General features: G+C 42.5%; 1 protein-coding gene across 1 annotated transcript in view; it reads right to left on the reverse strand.

Annotated features, from left to right (window-relative positions):
- Positions 1-965: 965 nt before the first annotated feature.
- Positions 966-21,514, reverse strand: part of WWC1 (WW and C2 domain containing 1) — a 76,716-nt gene continuing 56,167 nt past the window's right edge. The window contains exons 10-23 of the mRNA XM_074915973.1: positions 21,389-21,478; positions 18,450-18,988; positions 14,123-14,231; positions 12,263-12,343; positions 11,279-11,365; positions 10,331-10,523; positions 8,825-8,977; positions 8,121-8,221; positions 7,196-7,343; positions 6,326-6,490; positions 4,800-4,892; positions 3,720-3,950; positions 2,226-2,347; positions 966-1,700 (exon numbers count right to left, since the gene is read on the reverse strand). Of these exons, the coding sequence (XP_074772074.1) occupies positions 1,634-1,700; positions 2,226-2,347; positions 3,720-3,950; positions 4,800-4,892; positions 6,326-6,490; positions 7,196-7,343; positions 8,121-8,221; positions 8,825-8,977; positions 10,331-10,523; positions 11,279-11,365; positions 12,263-12,343; positions 14,123-14,231; positions 18,450-18,988; positions 21,389-21,478 (2,179 nt within the window). The 3' untranslated portion in view covers positions 966-1,633. The remainder of the gene's footprint in view (positions 1,701-2,225; positions 2,348-3,719; positions 3,951-4,799; positions 4,893-6,325; positions 6,491-7,195; positions 7,344-8,120; positions 8,222-8,824; positions 8,978-10,330; positions 10,524-11,278; positions 11,366-12,262; positions 12,344-14,122; positions 14,232-18,449; positions 18,989-21,388; positions 21,479-21,514) is intronic.

Here is a 21,514-nt window from a genome sequence, read left to right on the forward strand (position 1 = left end):
TGGCGCGACCGGAAGCGGCAGGCGCAGCAGTGAGGCGGCTCGAGCGCGGCGGCAGCGCCCCCGGGCGGCGGGGGGCCTGGGCAGCGCCCTGCGTCTGACGTCACGCCGGCACGGGCGGCGGCGGGGCCCGCGCGTCCCGGCGGGAATGAGTGGCGGGAGCGGCGGAGCCGGGCCTCCGCGGGAGCGGGAGCCTCCTCCTCCTCCCTCCCTCGGCCACCGCGCCCGGGCCGGCCCCCACACATCGACGCGGAGGAGGGAGGAGCGGTTCCGCACGTCGCTGCAGTGTTGCGGAAGGGCCAGGCTCACCCCGGCCGACCCCCCAACCCCTCGCACGCCCGAAGGTAAAACCTTCCCGAGGCGCTTCCAGGCCCAGCGGGCGGGTAGGAAATGGCCGTCGGAGGGTTGGTGCCTCGTCCGCTCTACGCAGCCGAGGGCTGCCCCGGCCACCTCTGCACACCCCATAAGCCGTTGGCAGGGGCGGGCCGAGCTCCGGGGGAAAGGTGGCAGATGGACGGAGGAAGGGATTAAAAACAACAAACGCTGTGAGTGCAAGTCTTCAGGGGAGGGTGGTGAGGAATGTTCCCCGTGAGAGCCATGAGCACGGCAAGGAGAAGCTTGGCACAAAGATGCTGGGGCTGGGGTTAGCAATGGGTCAAGTGGCTCTTACCCAAGCATGTGCCAAGTAACATTTTTCTGTAACGAACCAGGGAGCGGGTGAGTTACATCTCTAGTGCCTTTGGTGAAACTTAAACAAAAGGGAAACCCAGGGGCTCCCGAATTACTCCAGAGTACATGACTCACCACCTACCTCACAAAAATTCCTGGTCTGAAGGATTTACAGAGCAAGATACATTAAAAGGTATATACTTCCAGCTAGCGACAGGAGAAAAACCAGCCAATTTAGGTGCCAGTTGAAGAGAAGGTTCACACAAGACAAAAAGCAAGAAGGCAGGTTTGTCCAGAAAGGTCACTTTATTGGAAAAACCTAAAATGGACTTAAAACCTGCAGCCCTCCTCCCACAGCAGTGGTTTCAATGGGCTCTCCAAGTTACCTTAACAGACCCATTACAGACATGAGCTGCAGTACAAATGTTAAAAGTGCAAGTATTCTGAACTTCACACCCACTTTTATGACCTGGCAGGAAACACAAATGCTTCACAGCTCACAGAGAATTCGTTCACAGCACTTGGGAGTCAAAACTGGCTCCTTGCATTCCCCACAGGGTACAAAATACACCACTCGGAGGAGAGTCCGATGAAGAACATCATAGAAGGTAGGGGTGAGGTTTCTTCAAATTTATTTTATTGCAGTAAAACCTCTAAAAGGTAGAGCTGTACAAAAAGTCTAAACAGCATTATTTAAGAATAACAGCACCTTACGCTGCATTTGTTCTTATTTAAAATTCTATTTCCCAAAAATACATTCCTAAATATACAAACTATACAATCTTGTCACTTTAATGCTGGTTTCTGTGATGATATAACTTTAACCTAAAAATCTTCAAAACATCCACATACTGACAGAAGCTCTAATGTACAAATGCCTTGGTACCTTCATAATACCACATAAATAACTTCAAAACCCAAACTGCGTTTGTAGAATTGTCCAGAAAGCAAATACTTTATATGGTGATCACACATCGTCCGCAGAGAGTGTCGGAATGTTTATCCTTGGCCGTGTGAAAAATGCCATTTTCTCTCTAAAAAAAGATGATCAGTTGTTAATGCAACAGAATTCTTGCCAGAAATGTCCATCATCCGTGTTAAAATTTATCCCACCAGCTGTCACCACAAGGAGCAGCAGCACGTCCTCTCACAACCTACACCTTTTATTTACGTATCAGACATGAGGCATCCTTACAGTTAAACTTCCAACACTGACGTTATCAAAAAGCCGTTTCAGAAACGCTCAGTTTCTTGGCTTTCTAGGCACATTACTTAAGGAAGCAAAGGGCTGCTTCTGTATGAAACAAAGGGTTTGTGAATTTGTTGCTAGGTGGAGAATGATTTGGAGTGCTGCAGGTTTACTTTGAGGTCACATGCAGTGCTGCAGCTAGTTTCCCTGACTCTCAAACCTTATACCTTTATATAACAACACAGAAGTTTTTGTTTAAGCAGAACAGTTAACTATTTCTACAAAGATTAGCTTTTCTCATCAGTATCTTTGTCATCCACAGAAAAATCATGGTAGCAGTCAATTTTTCCTCTACCTGACCTGTTATTACCTGAATGACTGTACTTCCAGAGGCTCCTTCTGACTCTGCCCTCGCAGCCTGTGGACATCCTTGGCAGCAGCTCTCATCATTTTATCAGCCTTGAGCTCACACTTGTGTTCTGTTTTTTCAACCTAAACAAATAATGGAAAAGAGTTGTTTGTGTTTCCAGGAGGAATCATTTTATCCCAGCTAATCTGCAAATACAGCAGTATTTCAGCTGCAGGTCTAAGGGGTTTGGAAGATGCTGACTCTGGAAATCACGAGCGGCAGAAGCTAAACTGAAGGCTTGTCAGCTAATCATTGTAATAGAGAGTGCTTTTTGTAAGGGCTTCTTCCAGCCCTTTATAATTACGGGTGCCATCTGCACCTTATTTGTATCTTCCTGATATGTTTTTTTAAGCCAGCAGATAAACTCAAGCATGAATGTGGCAACTCATTTTCCAGCTTTGCCCCAAAGAGCACCTTGTACCAACTCGCTCCTACACCCGGTGCCATCATAACTTAGTTTCTGCCTGGTGTCAGCAGAGGTGCCCTGATAAATCACAGCAGCTGAGAAGAAGCCCCATACACAAGGGAGAGCATGATGTAGATAGTGAGGTAAGTGCTAACCATGACACACCAGAGCTACTACAGACTGGGAGGCTGTGCTTGACTTTTCTTAGTTGCACCTGTGCTAAGGCAGGAAATCTCTGTGCTGGTAAATGTTTAGGACTAACAAAACTCTACAGGAAGTTAAAGAGGGGACAAACTCCAGCAAAGAACAAAAAGTCTAAGACGTGAAGATAATTAGCTATGGAATAATACTTTTAAAAAAAAAAAACAAACCAAACATGACTGAAGGCTGCCCACCTTGCTCATCACCTACCCAGGCTTATTCAGACATTTCTGAAGCTTTACCTACCTCATCTGTAAATACATTCCTTTTGAAGCTTATGATTTTTATTTAAACCCTATGCAGAAAAGTGATAATGCAATGAAAGACAACTTTCATAAAAGCAAACTAAATTGTTTAATGAACTGTTTGCTGAAATTCTTGGTAATGAGTTCTGTCTCCTTTTCCATCCCTGCCCTGCAGTCCACCTTTCATAAGCAGAAGGATAGATACTATTAAGCTCTTCAAGCCAGAAAGTCAATCATCTGACTTACATTATCACTTCATATGCATAAGGATCCTATTCTAAAGCCAAGTGTTAGCTCTGCACAAGTTTTATGCAGCCATTATTTCTCTTAGAAGAAGCAAGAGATGTAACTGCTACCTGCCTAACCCTCATGTCTGTGGGAAGGCAGGCAGACTCTGCAGTTTGTAAATACCACACCTAGGAGCAGTCAGACACTCAAGGACTGCAGCTTCCCTTATCAATTGCTTGCTTGATGGAGCTGTAAGTGGAAGACATGAGTGACTGTAGTGCTAAGGCTTCATTTTCTGACTGTCCAAAGTCCCCTGTTTCTCTAATCATATTTCTCAAACATGTTGAATAAAATCCAGAGGCACGTATTACTCACTCGTTTTTCCACTAGACGCAGCAGCAGTCGAAATCTCTCATCATCCTTCACCCACTGCGGCAACTCTTTTTCACCCTGACTTTGAGCTTGTTCCAACTGTTCCTTCAGTTCCCTCAGCACCGAGATCTCCTGAACCAGCCGATCGTGCCAGGTTTTTGAAGCTTGCAGGTCCAGCTCCAGGTCTAGTGAAGTGCGGATCAGGCGCTCTGTACCGAAGGACTTGATTGAAGGCTAGAAAAGAAGGGGTATATGAACACAGCGATGACAACTGTCCCAACCACTCCCCCATGAAGGGCCAACTATATCAAGAGACCCATTTTTCCAACACTTCACACAAAGCATCTGTATTGATCCTGCTTTCCAATCTGTCTGAAGACAGAAAGCACAAACTCAAGGAAGTCTTACAGGTAAGCCTTTTGATTTTTGTGTTTCCACTAAGTTTCTCCCTTGGCAGCTTCTCCAAAACAAGTCTTGCTTGCACACCTTTTTCCTAAGTTTAATGTCTCATCTTCAGATGAATCCACAATGCAGCAGAAAAAACTGTGTTTTTTTCCAGTAACATACTATGTTGCCTTTTGCTAGTTTCAAATACAAGCTGCCTCAAGAAAACCATTTCCTTAGGAGCTCAGCATCAGTATGGGGGAATTTCAGTGATTGCCATCGCAACAGGCACAGGGGTTCATTGTGTGACACAAAGTTGCTACAACAGGGTCACCTGAGCATCTGAGATGTCATTCACCTCACTCTCTTCCCCAGCTCCTCACATTTATTCTAAGTACTTAAGAATCTCGCAACAATAAACATAGCTAAACTGGTTGTGCTACTTCTGCTCTGACAAGATGGAAAATACCAGGAAACATCTTCCTAAATTGTTCTAAGTGAGTTCCAACTTAAACATTCCTGTCATATTTTGATATATGGAAGAAAAGTACCCTTCAGAAACTTCTCACACACAAATAAAAGGTTGTGAATGAAAGCATGTGGCAACTGATTTATGTTTGCAAATTCTTCCTTTAAAACAGTTTTCCATTTTTTGCAAATGTCTATGCTAGAGAAGAAAAAACGTGGTGATGTTTTTACCCGTTTCACTCTGACACTTCGTCTCTCCATTGCGTTTCGAACAAAGGGGGGCTTTTTGGATAGCGTTGAACTGTCACTATCACTGCGATTCAGCTGAAAATGAAAGTGAAACCCATGTATTTTTAATTAAAGAAATAGAAGCAGCATACACACAAGTAAGATCAGAGGGTTCTGTAAATGATTATAAGCGGTGATGTAAGCAGAACTATGAAGTTTTGTGAAAGGCTACAGCAGACAGCTGCCACCCCAGTCCGAGCGCACAACATGCAATCCATTTGGCACAGCCAGGTCCTACCACAAGCCTTGAACTCCGTCCCTTTTTGGGAATAGACTGTGTGGAGAGAGAGACAACTAAGTTAGGGTGTAATATGGGACTCTACCGCACTGCCCTTCTGTGCAAATACCTAGGCTGGGCAAAACAGCCTAGAAAAATATGCTCTAAATAATAAAACTCCCAATTACTCTTCTAGCATCTGTAAAACATGGGACTATTTTATGAGAGATTTTCTTTCAGTCACCTGTATTTTAAGCTAGTAGTGCAAGAGGTAGGTTTACTTGTAAGCTATCCCCCTGGGTTTTTAAACTTAGGAGTTGTCATATTACACACATACAGCCTGCCTTCTTTTGTGATTGTCTCTAGACCCTTAAAAAGAGCTCAACTCAAGTAGGGTTTAATTCCCTTCTCATGTTCCTTCTCAAAGTTGGGGGCAGGGGGAACAGGTGTATGGGATCCACATGTGTTGGGACACAGTACATCCATCACCCAAGCACAGGCCACTGCTGCAAATTAATTAAGGTTTGTTTTTATGGAAGCACCTGCTTCTGAATCAAGAGAAAACCTGCACATCAAATCCGGCTCAGCTGTATTAAGAGCATGCCCACTTAGAACAGGTCATGCATGATAAAACGCAGTGCTTGCTTGTTTGCCAATTCAATTTAAAAGATGAGTTATTTATAGTTTAGGCTGACCCTCAATCCAGGAAATATTTGTTCACAATTATTTCAAAGCAGTGGAAGTGACATCCTGACCCAGTATGTGGCCTGTTCAGTTATCTACAGACAAAGGACACTGGAGACTTTGAAGCTTCCACAATTTTTTTGCTGATGTTATCAGGTACTTACCTTTCCATTTCTATCAGGCTTTCATGTTCACCTCATCTGAAGTCAGGTGGACACAGCTAACTCAGTGCAAGAATAGTCTTAAAGCAGCAGGAAAGGGTTTGATATGCAGCTTATTCATCACTGTCTTACAGCAGCCCTTCCAGGTTAGTTTGGGCATCTCAACATGCTGCATGTACCACAAACATAGGTGTACATATGTATTCTATAAATTTACGCTTAATACCATTCGTTCCAAGGAAAGATACTGTCTAGGAGGTGAGGACAGAGGTGAAGTCAAAGGGGGAGAGAAGAAAGCAGTGTCAGGTCTCTGAAAAATTCAGACTAAGCGAACACTGATATCATGCATTCTTTAATAATTCATCATGCATCATAATTCTATAACCTCAGGATTGCATTTTCCTTACCCGACACACATACTGACTTTGTGGTCCTGGTGAAAATGTTTTTGAGCGGATGATAGTGCTACCTCTGACAAACTGAGTTTGGGGTGGATTTGTTGCTCTTTTGTCTTTTGGACGAACTACAGTAGAAGACTGTGCAAGGCTCTCTGTGTTTGTCTCCTTATCCACCTGAAAGACAGATAGTACAGTGTAAATGCCAGCCTGCCATCTTAGTGATGACACACACCCAGGGCTGTCTGACAGCCACCCATGAGATGTCTCCGCTTTCAGTCCCAGAGGCATCGCATTCAAAACCAGATACTCTTTGGCCCTGTTCATGCAGGGTGTCCTGACAGTTCACTCTTTGAACTCAGTAGCTGCTACATTAACTGTATCGCTCCCTAAGGGCTCCACATCCGTTGATCGCTGCACAACACAATGGATTCCAACCAGCTTTGCCTGTTGATCCGGTACATCAGTGTGACCTGGCAATCTCACACAGAACAGAGGTATGATTTTAAAGACCATTCCTTTACTTGTGCATCCAACAGAGATCCAAATCACTGTATGTACACACACAGAGAGCATGTGTACAGCACGCATTTGTTACAGACTACAACTACACTCAGAAATAAATAAGGTCAAAGCCACCGTCACATTAATGAAAACAGTTTTCATGAGCTCCAAAAAGAAGGCATGAAATGATGCTATATTAGCTGTGGGACAAAATGGTCATGTGAGTTATTTAAAAATATTTCAGGTAGATAAACATTTAAAAATCAATGATGAACTTTCAAATAACTGCTGTAGCCTTGCTCAGCTCAACAGCAACCCAGTCAGCTAAGCAACGGGAAGCTTAACTCATCTTTCTGTTCAAAAGGCCCTTGACTTTACCTTCACTGCTATTTCCACGTGCAGCTGGGAATTCAGACCTTCTTCTGTTTCCCACAGCGATTTTCCAGCACAGAATTCCTCCTCCTCCTCTGCTTCATTTTCACTGATCTCATCCTGTTCTTCCTGATCAGGAACCTCTTCATCTTGCCTGTTAAGAACAGCTTGTTATTGAACTGGCCTATGGTATACAATACTCTGGTGCTGGAGCAGGAGTTACCTCCTGTAAGCTGCTGGACAGAAACATGTCCCCAGGGCAGCCAATTGTACCTGGCAGCTCCTGTAACCACTGAGATCACACAGACACGGGCTTATAAGGGAATAATTGAAACTGGAGTGAATCTGCACCAGAAGGCAACCATTACAGCCAAAAATGTCATACTAATCTTGCTTCAGAAACAACAAGCGGAGGGTTCAGCTATGTGGTCTGAGCTTAAAGCGAGTGCATCTTAAGGGGAGCTCCCATTAATCTTAGTCTAAAAAGTGATGCTGAACAAGGCCTTGTTTTAACATCCTTTTCAGCTCCTTTGAACTCACAGCTGGCTTCTCCATCAAATCCACTGGTCAGGCTTGCTTTTTATTTCAAATGTTAGGCTTCATTAATACAATCTGAATCTAAACCATGTAAGCAACAGCCAAAATTAATGTTCAAGTAAAGCATTCACCATACAGTGGAGCTGTCACGGATGTCCATACAACATTATACAATTAACAAAATTAGCAGAGTACTATTGACTATTTTCAGTGTTTATCAGTTTTGTTCTCATTCCCAAGCACAACCTCCAGAACAGAACACACAGGATTTTTCACCAAAACAGAAAGACACAGAAGCCTCCCACAGCTCTGTATCATCTGCTTTCTTCTCTGCACATGAATCTCCAAATGCTCTGATCATCCCACAACTTTGAGATGGTGGGATGCTACCTACCAGCTCTCTCCACTAGTTAAAGTGCTTCTGCTTTCCTCCAGTTTCTTCTCCACAGCTTCCAGTTCAACAGCTGTCTGCTCTAAGAGTGCTGAGACAGAGTCCTGAGGAGAGCAAGAGGCTTCTTGTGAAGATACAACTCTCACAAACTGCAAAGCGCCCAGCCTTTCTGGTCAGAACAGCCCCAGCCAGCTTTCCTCTGGTGGCCCGAGAGAGTCATAGTCTCTACACCTGCATTGTTCAAGCAGCCTATTGCACAGACAGTGCTCAGTCAAGCCTGTGGAGCATACCTGGCCCACCTCCCCCAGTTACATTGGCGTATGCACGTGTGCAGCTCGAGGCTGAGCATATCACGTGCCATGCACGAGCAAAGGTAAGTCTGTATCTTGACTCGTTCACCAAGTTCACTGCAGGAAGGTGAACTGTCTGGTGGGAAGAAAGGCAAGAGCTCACACATCACTTACACCAGACCACATATCACATCCCTCAGCTTCAGGAGCAGATTTCAGTTAGCATTTAGCCCAGGACAAGGGCATATCTGTAATCGACACGTTAATTATTCTGCTGCACTTAATGACATTTTCAAGTTCTAAATATAAACACACCAGCCTTCACTTCTCCTCTACTGTAACAGTCCTTCAGCCACATAAACCCTCTCATTAGTACTGTTTTGAAGAGACGTGTTTAATTTAAGCAGTTGTTCTTACTGTTTTTTCAGTGCAGGGTACTTCAGAGTGAATGTTTCCTTGTTTATTTTTCCTGTTTTGCTTCTGCAGATACTTATAACTAAGGAGGTTATACCAACGGGTTGATTTCTCTCCGGATCTACATATTTCAGCAAGGCTAATTTGTGCTCCACCCTATTGAGTGCAAAAACACAGTTTTAGTGTAATCTTAAAATGAACCACTGCCATACCAATATGAAGAAGTAAGAGTGAAAATCCAGGACTAATTGACTTTGGCAAGTTTGACAAAAAGAAAAATTGCCCTGTTTATCCCCATTTCACCAGCACTAGTAATGCTTTATGTTTAAACATTTTTAACATTGTCTAGGGCTTCCAATCCAAGTGGTGAGTGTTTCATTACAGCTTCTGCGTACAAGAATCCAGAAGTATGAACAGTGCTACTGTAGCCAGGATAAATTACAGACGGAGCCTCAAAGAAAAAGAGAAAGGAACAGGAGATGAAGACTCCCTTTCAATAAATCTGCAGGGCTGACAAAAATCACTGCCTCAGACCGAGATGCTTTAGCTTTGTATATTCCACTCCTCTTCATCTGCCTTGTCATTTTTTACTGTGTTACATTTAGTAAACATCCTGACATATTCAAAACCAAAGTAAAAGTGATCTGCAATTTATTTAATCTGAGTGGACTGCACTGCACCAGCCCAGTCCAGCAGACTGCATGCTGAGCACACCTCCTGCAAGTCAGCGCACTCCTGCCTGGAGCTCAGGTGCTGTAGGACTGTACATGCTGCCAAAAGAGAAAAAACCCATTTGGAAAACAGATGCTTTCCTGAAACAACCAAAGTGTGCTTTGCCAAGCAAGTGAAGGAAGAAATGCAGAAGCACCATAAAACATGTACCCCTCCAGGCAAAGGAGATGCTCTATAACACATGCAGGACAAAACATCACCTTTTCTGTAACTTAATATCTGCTTATGTCCCAGCTCAAAACACCCTACTCATGTTCTGGAGTACAATACTCCAGAAATAGTTCTATTAAAATCAACTTGCTCAGGTAATACTGAGCAACAAAAAAGCTCTTCTAACAATAGGGGGCAGCTGGCTATGGCAATACTAGCACTCAAAAAACTATACTCCTATAGTGTAGATTAATAGCAGTTTTAAAAAATCCTTTAGAGATATTTAACATTCTACAGTGGCTTCCAAATTCCTGTAAGTCCATTCTCAATTACATTACAACAAATGTTTCCAAAGGAAGAAAAGTAGGTTACATATTAAATCACGAGAGAAGGGACATCTGACAAAGTCACCAGTAGTTCCGTTATAAAACATTTACCTAATAGATTTTATTTTTTTTTTCCCTGATCAGAATTGTTATTGCAAAGAACACTATCTGGGAGAGATCATGTAGCTAAGGATTACCCAGAAAATTTTCACAGAAATTGCCATACTGCAGACCTTAAAATTTTGTCTCATTAAAAAGAAGAAACAAACACAAAGATATTACAATAGAGATTAATACCAACCAAACATTCTTCAAGGTGAGACTTATCTACAGTGCAAACATCGACTCTTAAAGTCTTCTGGCGTAAAGCTGGGTAAGAGATAGAAACCCAAAATACTTCATTGTACACAAGATTGTCTGAAGCTTCCACTGGTCTCGTGCGAAACAAGCAGCTTGTGCTTTCTGAACAGGGCAGGACAGCCACGCGAATGTTCCTATGGAAAAAAGCACTGCAATCAGTACTATCGTACAGGTCTGCAGTTCCCTCCATTGCAACAGCTCCATAAATCTGTAAGTGAAATTCATCCTAAGTGCTCTGGACATTACTGTCCTACCCTATTCTTTGGAATATCAGTCAATTGAGAAAAAAGGAACATCTCATCACAAGATCAGAGACATGAAGTGGCGTGAATTGCCACAGACTTCATCCTTCTGAATCTTGTAATCTAACATCACGGGATTATGTTTTACACGGTTGTTTATGTCTGTGCAACTTGTCACACTGCTAACATACCCTTTTGTAGGTAGAAACAGCTACGCAAGAATGAATCAAATTTTTGTCAGCTTACTTAGCACACAGCTGAATTTAAAAAACTCGTGCCTTGAATGAGTCTAGTAGAAGCTGTACATTTCCCCACACATGCATCTGTGCAGGTGTCCAAGGATGAGCTCTTGTGGCAGAACAAACGCCCCCTCTCCACTCGATGCAGTTGCTCTGGGCACTTGCTAGCTAGTGCTAATTCCAGGCAAGTCTTTTCCTAGCAAATACAGACTTTTGAGGAAAAAAACCTGCACCTTATTTCAGTTTGCGAGTTTATTAGTTCATAAATGTTGCTACACATAACAAAGTGTAGAAGCATTTCAGAAAGGGTAAATTTTGAAGAATGTGAAAAAACAAAACCCAATATCTGTTTAATTCCCACTGGATTCTAATACAAATACTTCAAGCGTGTTTATTTCACCCACTTACACTTTTTGATCTTGTTGTAACAGCAGTGCTGGAACATTATTCAGCTGGATGACCAGTATTGCAAATTGTTTATTTTTGTCATCATATCTGAATTGGAAAGACACAAAAAAGCATTATTATTAGAGAAGTCTGCTGTGGACTCCATGAATGTGTGTTCCACTTGTTTCATTAACACAAACAAACAACATTAAAAATTTACAAAGGAGACAAAACTATAATAAGACCATGGCTTGCCTATAGTTTAAAACAAAACCAGTTTCATATTACATGAAGATGTGCTACCAGTACATGCGTAACTTAGGAATTCAGATACAATGGACTACAGATTTCACCTAACACACATTGCTTTTCCTGAGGTCTAGATAAATTGCTGTATTGTAACTAAAACCTTTTGAAAGGCCTTATATAATGACTGTAATATCACAATGTTACAAGTAGAAATACTTGAGGTACACCAGTGCCGATGTTACAGATTACCATTGTTTTACTGTTGATGGCCATAACAAGAGAGTTTTGTGCTACTTATTTTCCCTCAAATCATAAAAACCCTTCCACTAAGTCATTTAAGGAAGATGTCTCTGTGCCTGCCTTTCTACACCTTACCCACTGCTTGTGGGATTCCGGGCTGGTCAATGATTATGACTGCTATTTACTCTCACACCGTTTCCCCCACAAGCTGCACAGTAAAGGAAACTGCAAGCCAGCAGAAGGCTTTCTCCAACCCAGCGCTGTCAGTGCTCTCCCACTGCTGATTTGCACCTTCATACCAATTGATTTCCACCGACATGGAAGAGGACAACTGGGCCAAGGACCTCCTGGAGTTGAGTGTAATTCTCATTTACACTACAAAGAGGGCATTAGTTAGCCAGTACTAATAGGATGGGGTAAACAGGGTAAGAAAACAACAGAAAGCACTATCTTTTAAATCTCATACATCAGTCTTTGCATTGGAAGGAAAATCCAATAAAAATGTGTGGCACTTACCTCATTGCAATTTGCACTTTAGCTGTCCCTACTGCTTCTGTATCATCACTGTCAAACACCATCAATTCTGACACACATGGTCTGAAAGAAATCAAAGACAATTAAGGACTTGATTTCCCTCTTACTGAAGTGCTAGCATTTAGGTGATACAAGATCTTTTCCTTTCTATTCAGGGGTTGGGTATATGGATTTTGTAAAATTTGCAGCTAAAAGAAAGCCCATTTAAGAAGTAAGTGCAATCATCCTTAGAGGTATGTATTACAGTGCTTATCAGCAGAAAGTCATATGCCTTCCCCCTTTCACTGCCAGAAAAAGCCACAAAAAAAAACGCAAAACAAGGCAGTGGGGGATTTTTAAAGGGTTCCCTTGACTGGATTTTAGTAAAGACAGCTGACTGCCCAGAAACAGAAATAAGACTTAACAACTGCAATCCTGTCCTGCATCGTGACTGCAAAAGTTTTCAAGTTTGATTAGATTTAAGTCACTCCTTTGTTTCTTTAAGAAATCAAATGCCCTAAGCACATTAAAAATGACAGAGTACACTGACTGGTCTTCCTTGAAATGGTTACCTGCATCATGTCCCTTCCAATGTACTCCTCCTCCAAAGTTTTGTGCACTGAAAGTCCCCAAAACTACATTAATTGTCTAATTGACTCAGAGGCTATGCTGCAGCACATGAAGACAGGGTTATCATTCTTCTAAGTATTTTCCATATTACTTACCACTCTTTTGCATTTCATTACATTTCAGTACAGAAGAGAAACATATTGCTCATCTTACCCTCACCGTTTATTAACGACATCGAAGTGACACTGCAGTCATTACAAAGGCTGGTAAGTCAACAACCCAAATAACATGAAGTAACAGTGGACAGGCGAGTGTGCGTGCGATGCCTTCTGTAATTGTCACACACTATCCCTCCTCCCTGCGGCACAGAGCTCCCTGTCCCATTGCGGGGACACCCAACTGTCTGACTGACTGGCTTGAGCCCATGAGGTCTAACTTACAGAAGCATTGCACTTTCTTGTCAAAGTACATCATGCTGTAAACATTAAAAATTACTCATATATCTAGAGACGATGAAGACAGTGATTGAATGAATGAATGGGGGGAATATGAGATGAGCAATTTTTCATCTCTACAGTTGTGTCTTGCAACAAATGACCATGTAACTCATCTGAATGCCAATAAAACCAGCAGGAAAATCCATGGTAGATACAGCCAAACTGGGTATCCGTAAGATCAGTACATTCCAGGGAACTTTTTGTCAAACCACCCTGGATAGTTTTAGCAAGCAGTAAGAGGGGTCCAGAAACCCAGCAAGAGCAGTGACTCCCAGCTCCGGCTACAAGCTATGCACTTAGGGGGAGACGTCCTGCAGAAATCACACACTGGATCAAAGCACTCGGGAACTGCATCGCAGCACGTGTACATCCACGAGGCAGTTCAAGGTGCTTCTGCTACGTTCCTTAAACATCCCGAAGTCCTCTCCCGCTGACTGAGGGCTGTCATTGACAGCAGAACGGCTGACTGACAGGGGGGGAACTTTACCCCTGCCAGATGGCTCTGCTACCCCCATCAAGGCAGCAGTCATGGCTTAGCAGCACCTTCACAAACAGACCGGCTGTTCAAACAGTTCTCTGTGAGCCTGCTTTCAGCTACGTCTATTATGGGAAGCATGGGTCATTTTGATAATCAAATTCAACATGGTCCTAGTTTTTTCAGAAGTTTTAAGAAATCTGAGATTGAGAACTTTAGCCACCAAATTATAAAAAAGATCATAACCAGCAGTATTCCAGCTGACTCCTGTGTGCAAAGCTGAGTCACTGGCTTCTTTCCAGAGAGAGATCTGATGTCTACCTTTGTACAGACGCCTCATATACCCCGCTATCTCCAGCAACAGATTCATCAGACACTGCAGCTGACACACACGCCACCTTCAGTGCCGTCCCTCCAGCTGTATTTATACCTATCAGAAAAGCACAGAGGAAAATAAAAAACAGGTGTTAATGAAAACAAACTGTCTGGATCAGGAGCAGCTTTTTTTCTTATCCTCCCCTTGAATTGCATTTTTTCCCCACCCAAGCGTTGTTAAGCAACAGCACGTTTCTGAAGACAGAGAGGACACAGGTAGAGCAAGCTGTGCTCAGCAGCCACTGTTAAGTTAGTGCTTCAGGTACGTGCCTGACTGTCCTGGAGAACAAAAAGCCCCTGCACAACCAGAGGAACAGCCTGTGTGGTGGAGGGAAATGCAGTGCTTCACTACACACTCGATGCCCATTTAATACTTGGGTCCTGCAGTAGTGTATCCACAGGCTGGGGTTACACCCTGCTTGTGTTGAGAGCATTACAGCTGGTTACCCCTCCCATCTCCATGGGCACAGGTCCTCAAAGGCAATGTGAGGAGAGACTTTCAAAGCCCTGGAAAGGCAGGGAGGTACCCACAACAAGACGGGAAATGTGCAGAAGCAGCAGAACTTCTAAATTCTAGTGAAGTTATACATATGAACCAATAAAATACTTCCTACTGCAAGTCACCCATAAGCAGGTAGGAGGCCTTCTGGTCCTCGCTACCCAGAGATCGGCAGCTGAGCATCGGCTACTGATCAAGCTCTGGCCAAGTATGGATTATGTGGAGGGGTATATCCTGCCTGCAGAGTTTATACCAAGTTTAGCCTCAAGGAGGGGGAACAGCAAAAAACCATCACCCACCTACCCCTAAACCCAAAAGATTAGTGTACACAGGACAGAAGATAGGTCCAGAAAGACCAGGTTAATTAGCTAAACATGGAGAGAAAGAGAGATTATAGGATTTAAAGTAGCAGACATATGCAGGAATGAAGGGAAAAGGAGATAGGGAAGAGAAACCAAGGAAGCAAGGAGTTTTGCACAGAAGTGTTATCTCACGTAGATTTCTTGTGCTACAAAACAGGGAAAGATACACTCTGGAAACTTCTGCAACTTTTCACTTGAACCGTCACATTTCTGTAGAGATATGCTTCAGCTGAGAGTCTGAAGAACTCTCTCTGCCAAGGTGGCTAACAAGCACTGGCACACTCCCAGCTCGTAGCTCTCCCTCACTGTTAGGGCCTTGGGAGACTTGCTCCAAGAGTGAGGAGGTACCACCTAGTCACACTGGGAGCAGCTGTAACCCCATAGCAGAAGTGTGGCAATGCACTCCTCTCCAGAGAGCTTTCATCTTCCAGGAGCGGTGCCTCTTTCCCATAGTCTTAGGAAAGCACACGTGCCCAAACCAATATATGGTTTCTATCCCATGTTTTCTTTATTACAAAGCAAGTTTGGGTGGGGTTTTTTTGTACAGTCTCATAAAGCCACTTAAAGAATTAAAAACAGCTTTGAAAAAACATTGGTGCAAAAAGTGTGCAAGCTCAATACAGGGTTATAGAATAATAGAAGGACTTTTTCTACAGTCAACAGTAGAGGGTGCTACAAGTAACACCAATATATTCAGTGCACAAGTGCGATTTGGGCTCATTTATCCATGTATGTTTTGGCAACACCACTGAATGGTAATTTTTCATCTTGGTATTCCCATGGAACCGCTGAACAGAAATAAATGTCCAGACCTTTTCCCCAGAGGCCAAACCACATGAATAAAAGTTAGCATCTGTAACACAATATATCAGTCATTAACTGAAACAAATGGATCCATTTAATACTGGCATTCACAGTTTAATCCATCCTCCCTCCTGCTGCGTGCAAGGGCCTGGCCCCTGTTGCACTCCTGATCATAGGCTATGCTGGAGGTATGTGGGCAGAGTCAAAACTATGTTTCTTCTTTCCTCAATGCTGCTTTGTACCTCTGTATTCCATGGTTTTAATATGAAAATAATTTCTTCCCCACCAGCTGGCTTTCCAGATCAAGTTGTTTGAGTTTTACACACTGCTTCCAGAAACACCGTGCCAGGAATCCCTTTGTGTGAGGCTTGCTTACTGGGAAGCAAACCACAACTGCAGGTTGGTCTCCACGTGCTTAACCTCTTTTTCTTCTCCAATCACCAATGCTATCTAGTTATTTCAACACAGAAAGCCTTAGTTTTTGCCCACTTCACCCCAGCACCTTGCAGCCAAGGGGGGCAGAAGGTGCACAAAACCCAGCAATGAAGTGGGTATCTGTTTGTACAGCAGAATGCTGAATGCTGAAGTGTAAACCTGGATAAAGATGAACAGTTCCCTGAAAAGGACTCATCATTCAGCTATCTTTTTCCTTACTTTCTTTGCAAAGGACTGGGAAGTTCAGCCCTGCGAGTCTTACACATGGACTGAAATGTAACTTTCTCATGTGGCTAATTAACACAAAATTTGGATTTTCTGTTTTAAGCCGTAAGTTTCTAAAGAGGTATTACACTAAAAAGAAAGTTTATGGAAGAGTTCAGCACTCTCTTCTATATTTCCAATCGGGCAGATAATACTTCCTAGGTTTTTCCACCATTTTTTTCCACTCATATCAAGAATTTAAAGTTTGCTCTTCACTTCCTGCCATCTTGCCTTCCATGGGATCTCCAGGACCCACCATGACAAGGCCTTGAAGAGTCATGTCATGCACTGTCCTCACATCCATGCCATTTCCTCAAAGAATGCCAGACTCTGCCAGATTCCAGGTTTTGCAATTAGTTTCACCTGAATTGTTCAGGTATCACTCAGGTGAGAGAGGAAACCTTATTTCAGCCTCAAAGGTAGCAGAGGTTCTGTTCTAACAGAAACAAAAAGCAAATCCCTCAGATACATACTGTTCATCTCTACTTACAGCAACATGTGAGCATGCTTTGCCCATGAGGCCAAGTAGTGACCACCCCAGATCCCGCCACTGTGTTTCGGGTGTTACACTGAACCGCCCCCAAAATGCCTGAGGAGTAAAATCTCATCTCGTTATTGCCCTGAAATAAACTACTTATGGTGATTATTTTGTCTGCTGACTGGCTAACAGCAATAATCACTTAATCTGCTTAACACCTGAGCTTTCACTTTAACAGCCTTGACAAATCTTGAAGAGCTAAAGAGGTTAAAACTAATCAGCACCCAGTTCTAGTAAGAATAATTAGTGTTTCCTACTCAAATGCGTAATACCTCTTGCTTGGAGGAAAATGGTAGCTCAAAGGGGAAGATCTGTTCTCGTGTCTTCTACTGTATTTTAAACAGTGTCAGCCTTCTTAATGCAGAAGGCAGTGATAACATGGTGCTAGTTCCCTCTATTCACACAGGCTGTTTTATAATCCTATGAAAAACAGAAACAAACTGCATTGCTGGTTCATACCACTATAGCTTACACGTTTATATGGCCTTTAAAGCTCTCCTTCACTGCAGCAACAACTCCAGTCATTTCACTCATCTCCACTGGATTTAACCCAACTACTGTCACAAGGGCTTCAGGCAGGCCCTAGCATGAGTGCCCTGCCTGCTGCCTGTTGCTTTCCATCCACTTCAGCCCAGCCACCATTCTAAAAAAGGATGAACCCTTCCCACCCACCAATAAGCCATATGCATGTATGAGAACATGCACTATCTCTAAATGTCTTATTTTATCATGCTCACAATCTAAACACGTTTTTGTTGCTAAGAGACCATCCCCCTCAAAACAGCAGAAATTCAAGCGCAGCCTTGACATGTCTGCTCAGCTGAAGTTAATAAATTCATTGCCACTGATTTACTGGGAGGAAGAGTAAGACCTTGTGCATGCTGAGGTGATGGGGAAAGATTTTTCTTATCATTTGTTAACTATTAAGCTAAATGGCTTTCCCAGCCTTCCTCAAAAGCTTGGCCAAAAAGTTTATGTCAATATGGCATTATGTGACTCCCAGACCCAAAACACTAGATGACATTCTGAATAGTTTAGCTCCAAATTAAACCTGGAATCCCACAACAACCATTTGTATTTGCACATTAAATCCCTGCTGTATGCAAGTTGTGTACACATGCATATAGGTACACTGAAAACACACCTTGATACAGTCTTCTGCAAGACTCACCAGATCAGCAGTATTTTTTGTGTACGAATTAAAACACCAACCCTTTCTCCCAAGCAAGGTAGAACACACAGTTGAATACACTCTTCAACACAAAGATATCAAGATGACAGACAGGTTTTGAAATATTTGCTTCTCAATGCTTTATAAATGACAATAAAAATAAATGCATGCATGTGCATGCAAACAGTCTGTCACCATACCTTGACCTAGATGTTTATCTCCTGCTCTAGGCTCTTCCAGTCTACAGTTGCCACTCCCAGTGTTTAGGGTGAGTTCTGAGAGATTGGTACTTATCTCTGCATCATCAAAATCCATATGGCTTGAAAATGCATCACCAGTTAGGAGTGGGTCTATCACCAGTGGAGAGCAAGGTGGAGATGGAGAAGAGAGAGATGATCTTGGAGATAGCGATGTCATGGATTTTGGAGTACCAGACAATGATCTCAGAGCCTGTATGCGACTGGTGGTATCTGCTTTGTGAGTTTTCGCTACTTCGTTTTCGTGAATAGTGGTGATACAGCCTGATGGTCTAAATCCAGTGGCTCCTTCTAAGAGCAAGTCAAGCTTGTTTTGATAGTCTGAGTCCAACTGCTCCAACTGCTCCAGGTGCTCGTAGTAGAGGTCAGTGAAACTGGCTGAGGTGGATGAATCCTGGCTGGAAGTGGCAAGGGATCCTCTGCTAGATGCAAGAGAACCAGGGCTGCTGCTCGAGGAGAGGGAAAGCATGCTGGTGGAGAGACTGGAGGAAACAAGTCAGAAAATCATTACACTGTATCTCCTGATTTCTCAGGAAAACACTGCAATGTCACCAAATCTCTAAGCCCATATGGTACATTTTTCTTCGTTAGCTCAGGCCACACACATTAGTCCCCACAACAATCCAGAACCACAGTCTACCCAGCAGAAAAGTTGGGTCACTTTTCAATAAAAATAATATAGTTCATACACATTTTTCTACTCACCATATCAACCTCCTAAGGGTCCTTGTTTAGCCAAAATAACTCTAATGAATAGTTTCAAATCAATTAAAATTAGTGACAACATTCTCCTCCTGCATCCGTCTGGAAAAAAAATCTATGATTCCTGTTAAGCTCTAAAACAGACCACAAAACCCAGCAAGGCCCATGCAAGAAGATGAAGTTACTGCAATGAACTGTCTGACCGTATGGAAATTTTCTTCCATTTGCCTCAATCTTGGACCCAGAGCCAAAAAGGCAGTATCACAGCTGCCTGAAACTGGCCCTCAGAGATCACAACAGCCAGCAGCTACCAGAAAGCTGGCAGGATTTACCTACATGAAAGACTGCTACACGGAATCCAGGGCCAGAAGAGCAAGGGGAAGAGTTGGGGCTGGGCTGTGAAATCAGTTCACACAAATTACTTATTCCTAGAGGTTCAGAACACAACGGACAGCAAAATTAATTTTAAGCAGGTGCTGAATAGAAGTCTGTTCAGATGAGAAAGTCCAGATACCACAGCACACTGTTTACTGCTCAGAAGAACCAACAAATCCTCCAGTACTGACTACAACATACAGCATCCCTAGAAATTCCATTTAAACCAACAGTTCTGCTCTAGATATTAAATACCTTGCTTGCTACTGACTGTTTAAAGACCCTTAACCCTCAACTTCAGGTATGGATTAGCTACTGAAAAATTTCTGCATATGTATAAGTGGCTTAAGTTTCCCCACTGAAAAACAGTGAGGATGTTAATAAATCTAATAATCCCTTGTTTATTATTTATATGGTAAAAGCTAGAAGCTGCATTTGTATAATTATGCCCATGACCTAATGAGAAAAAGGCAAGTACGCAGAATTTAGTGTAATTTTGGCACAAAATGTCTTCTGCATTTGAATAACAGATGTGCACTACACCATGTTTGTTCAAAAAAGCTTTTGGTTGAAATGCAACTGAAACACGATAGATGCTTTTATAGATGTTTTTCCATTTTGGCAGCATATACAGATCTTGTCGAGAACTAATAAATTTACAGCTTTTCAGTGTATTTCACCATGAAAAGGGAGGGGTTTTTAATTAATCTTTTCCCTATCAAGAACTGGGCTCAACTTCATTTTGTGCATACCTTTGAAGGCTAGACATTTTGCATTATGGGGTTAATATAACAAATGCTTATTATTATGAAGGAGCATGCCAAGAACACTGGGCACATAGTTAGGAAGAAATTAGTTTCACATGCTTCTTGGTCACCTCTAAAGATCCCTAATCAGCTAGATGAAATGAAAATAGGATGCATTTCCACTGCACAAGAGCATCACAGATAGCTATTCTCCATGGTGGCTTATTTACATGTCAGTCTTGCACTATGATTTCTTTCCAGTCTTTCCGGTGTCATCTTCACAAAGAAAACAGAATCCAAGTGGAGCAGAAGCTACAAATAGAGTAAATTCAGTACACACTGATAGGAAAAAACCTCAACCAAACAAAAACCCCAGCAAACTCTTCCTAATCAATAAGATAAAACCACAGTTTTAGCTAATGATGATTTGGCCTTAGTGCCCAGAGTAATGCATTTGTCTGGAAACAGTAATCCTACGCTCTTCCAAAATTACAGCCTCAACAACCAGATGACATTACAACTGCAGAAATATTTCTGTGTACCATATGAACCACAACACATTTAGGGATATCTCAATGCATTGTCTATACTGCAAGCAACAGCACACTTGGAATTTATTTACAGAAATATTATCATGACATTCATACATTAACATGTATTACTAAGATTCACTTTACTTGCTGTATGAATGTTAAGCTGTCTTTAACATATTTTATTAATATAATACTTCAGTAATTCAAACATTAGTAAAAAAATGTCAGCTATCTTCAGTCACCTAAATGTTACATGTCCAAAACAGAAGGGATTGTGCAAACTCCTGTTGTCAGGCAGAGGCCCCACCATGAGGTTATTTATCCCCTTCTAAAGCATCCATCTAAAATGAGTGGGACATACAATCCTTGAGGCTTCTCTTTCCATTGACTACACAGGGGTCTTAGATCACCACTATAACTGAAAGACCTTTTAGACCTCTCAGTTGGGAGATGAAATTGTTAGCAGAGAAACGCCGTTACACTGTGTCAGTTAAAGCACCAACAACTTCTCTAAAAGGTTACATACCTTTTCAGCTGGGTGTGTAACATTGCAACTAATCTTGTTGTTTCTTCCAGTTCTCGGACTAGCTGATTTCTTTTGCTATTCAACTTCAATCTAAGAGAAGATAGAAGAAAAAGATGAGCTACAGCA

This window comes from Athene noctua, chromosome 12 (assembly GCF_965140245.1).
Source record: "Athene noctua chromosome 12, bAthNoc1.hap1.1, whole genome shotgun sequence".
Taxonomy (NCBI): Eukaryota; Metazoa; Chordata; class Aves; order Strigiformes; family Strigidae; genus Athene; species Athene noctua.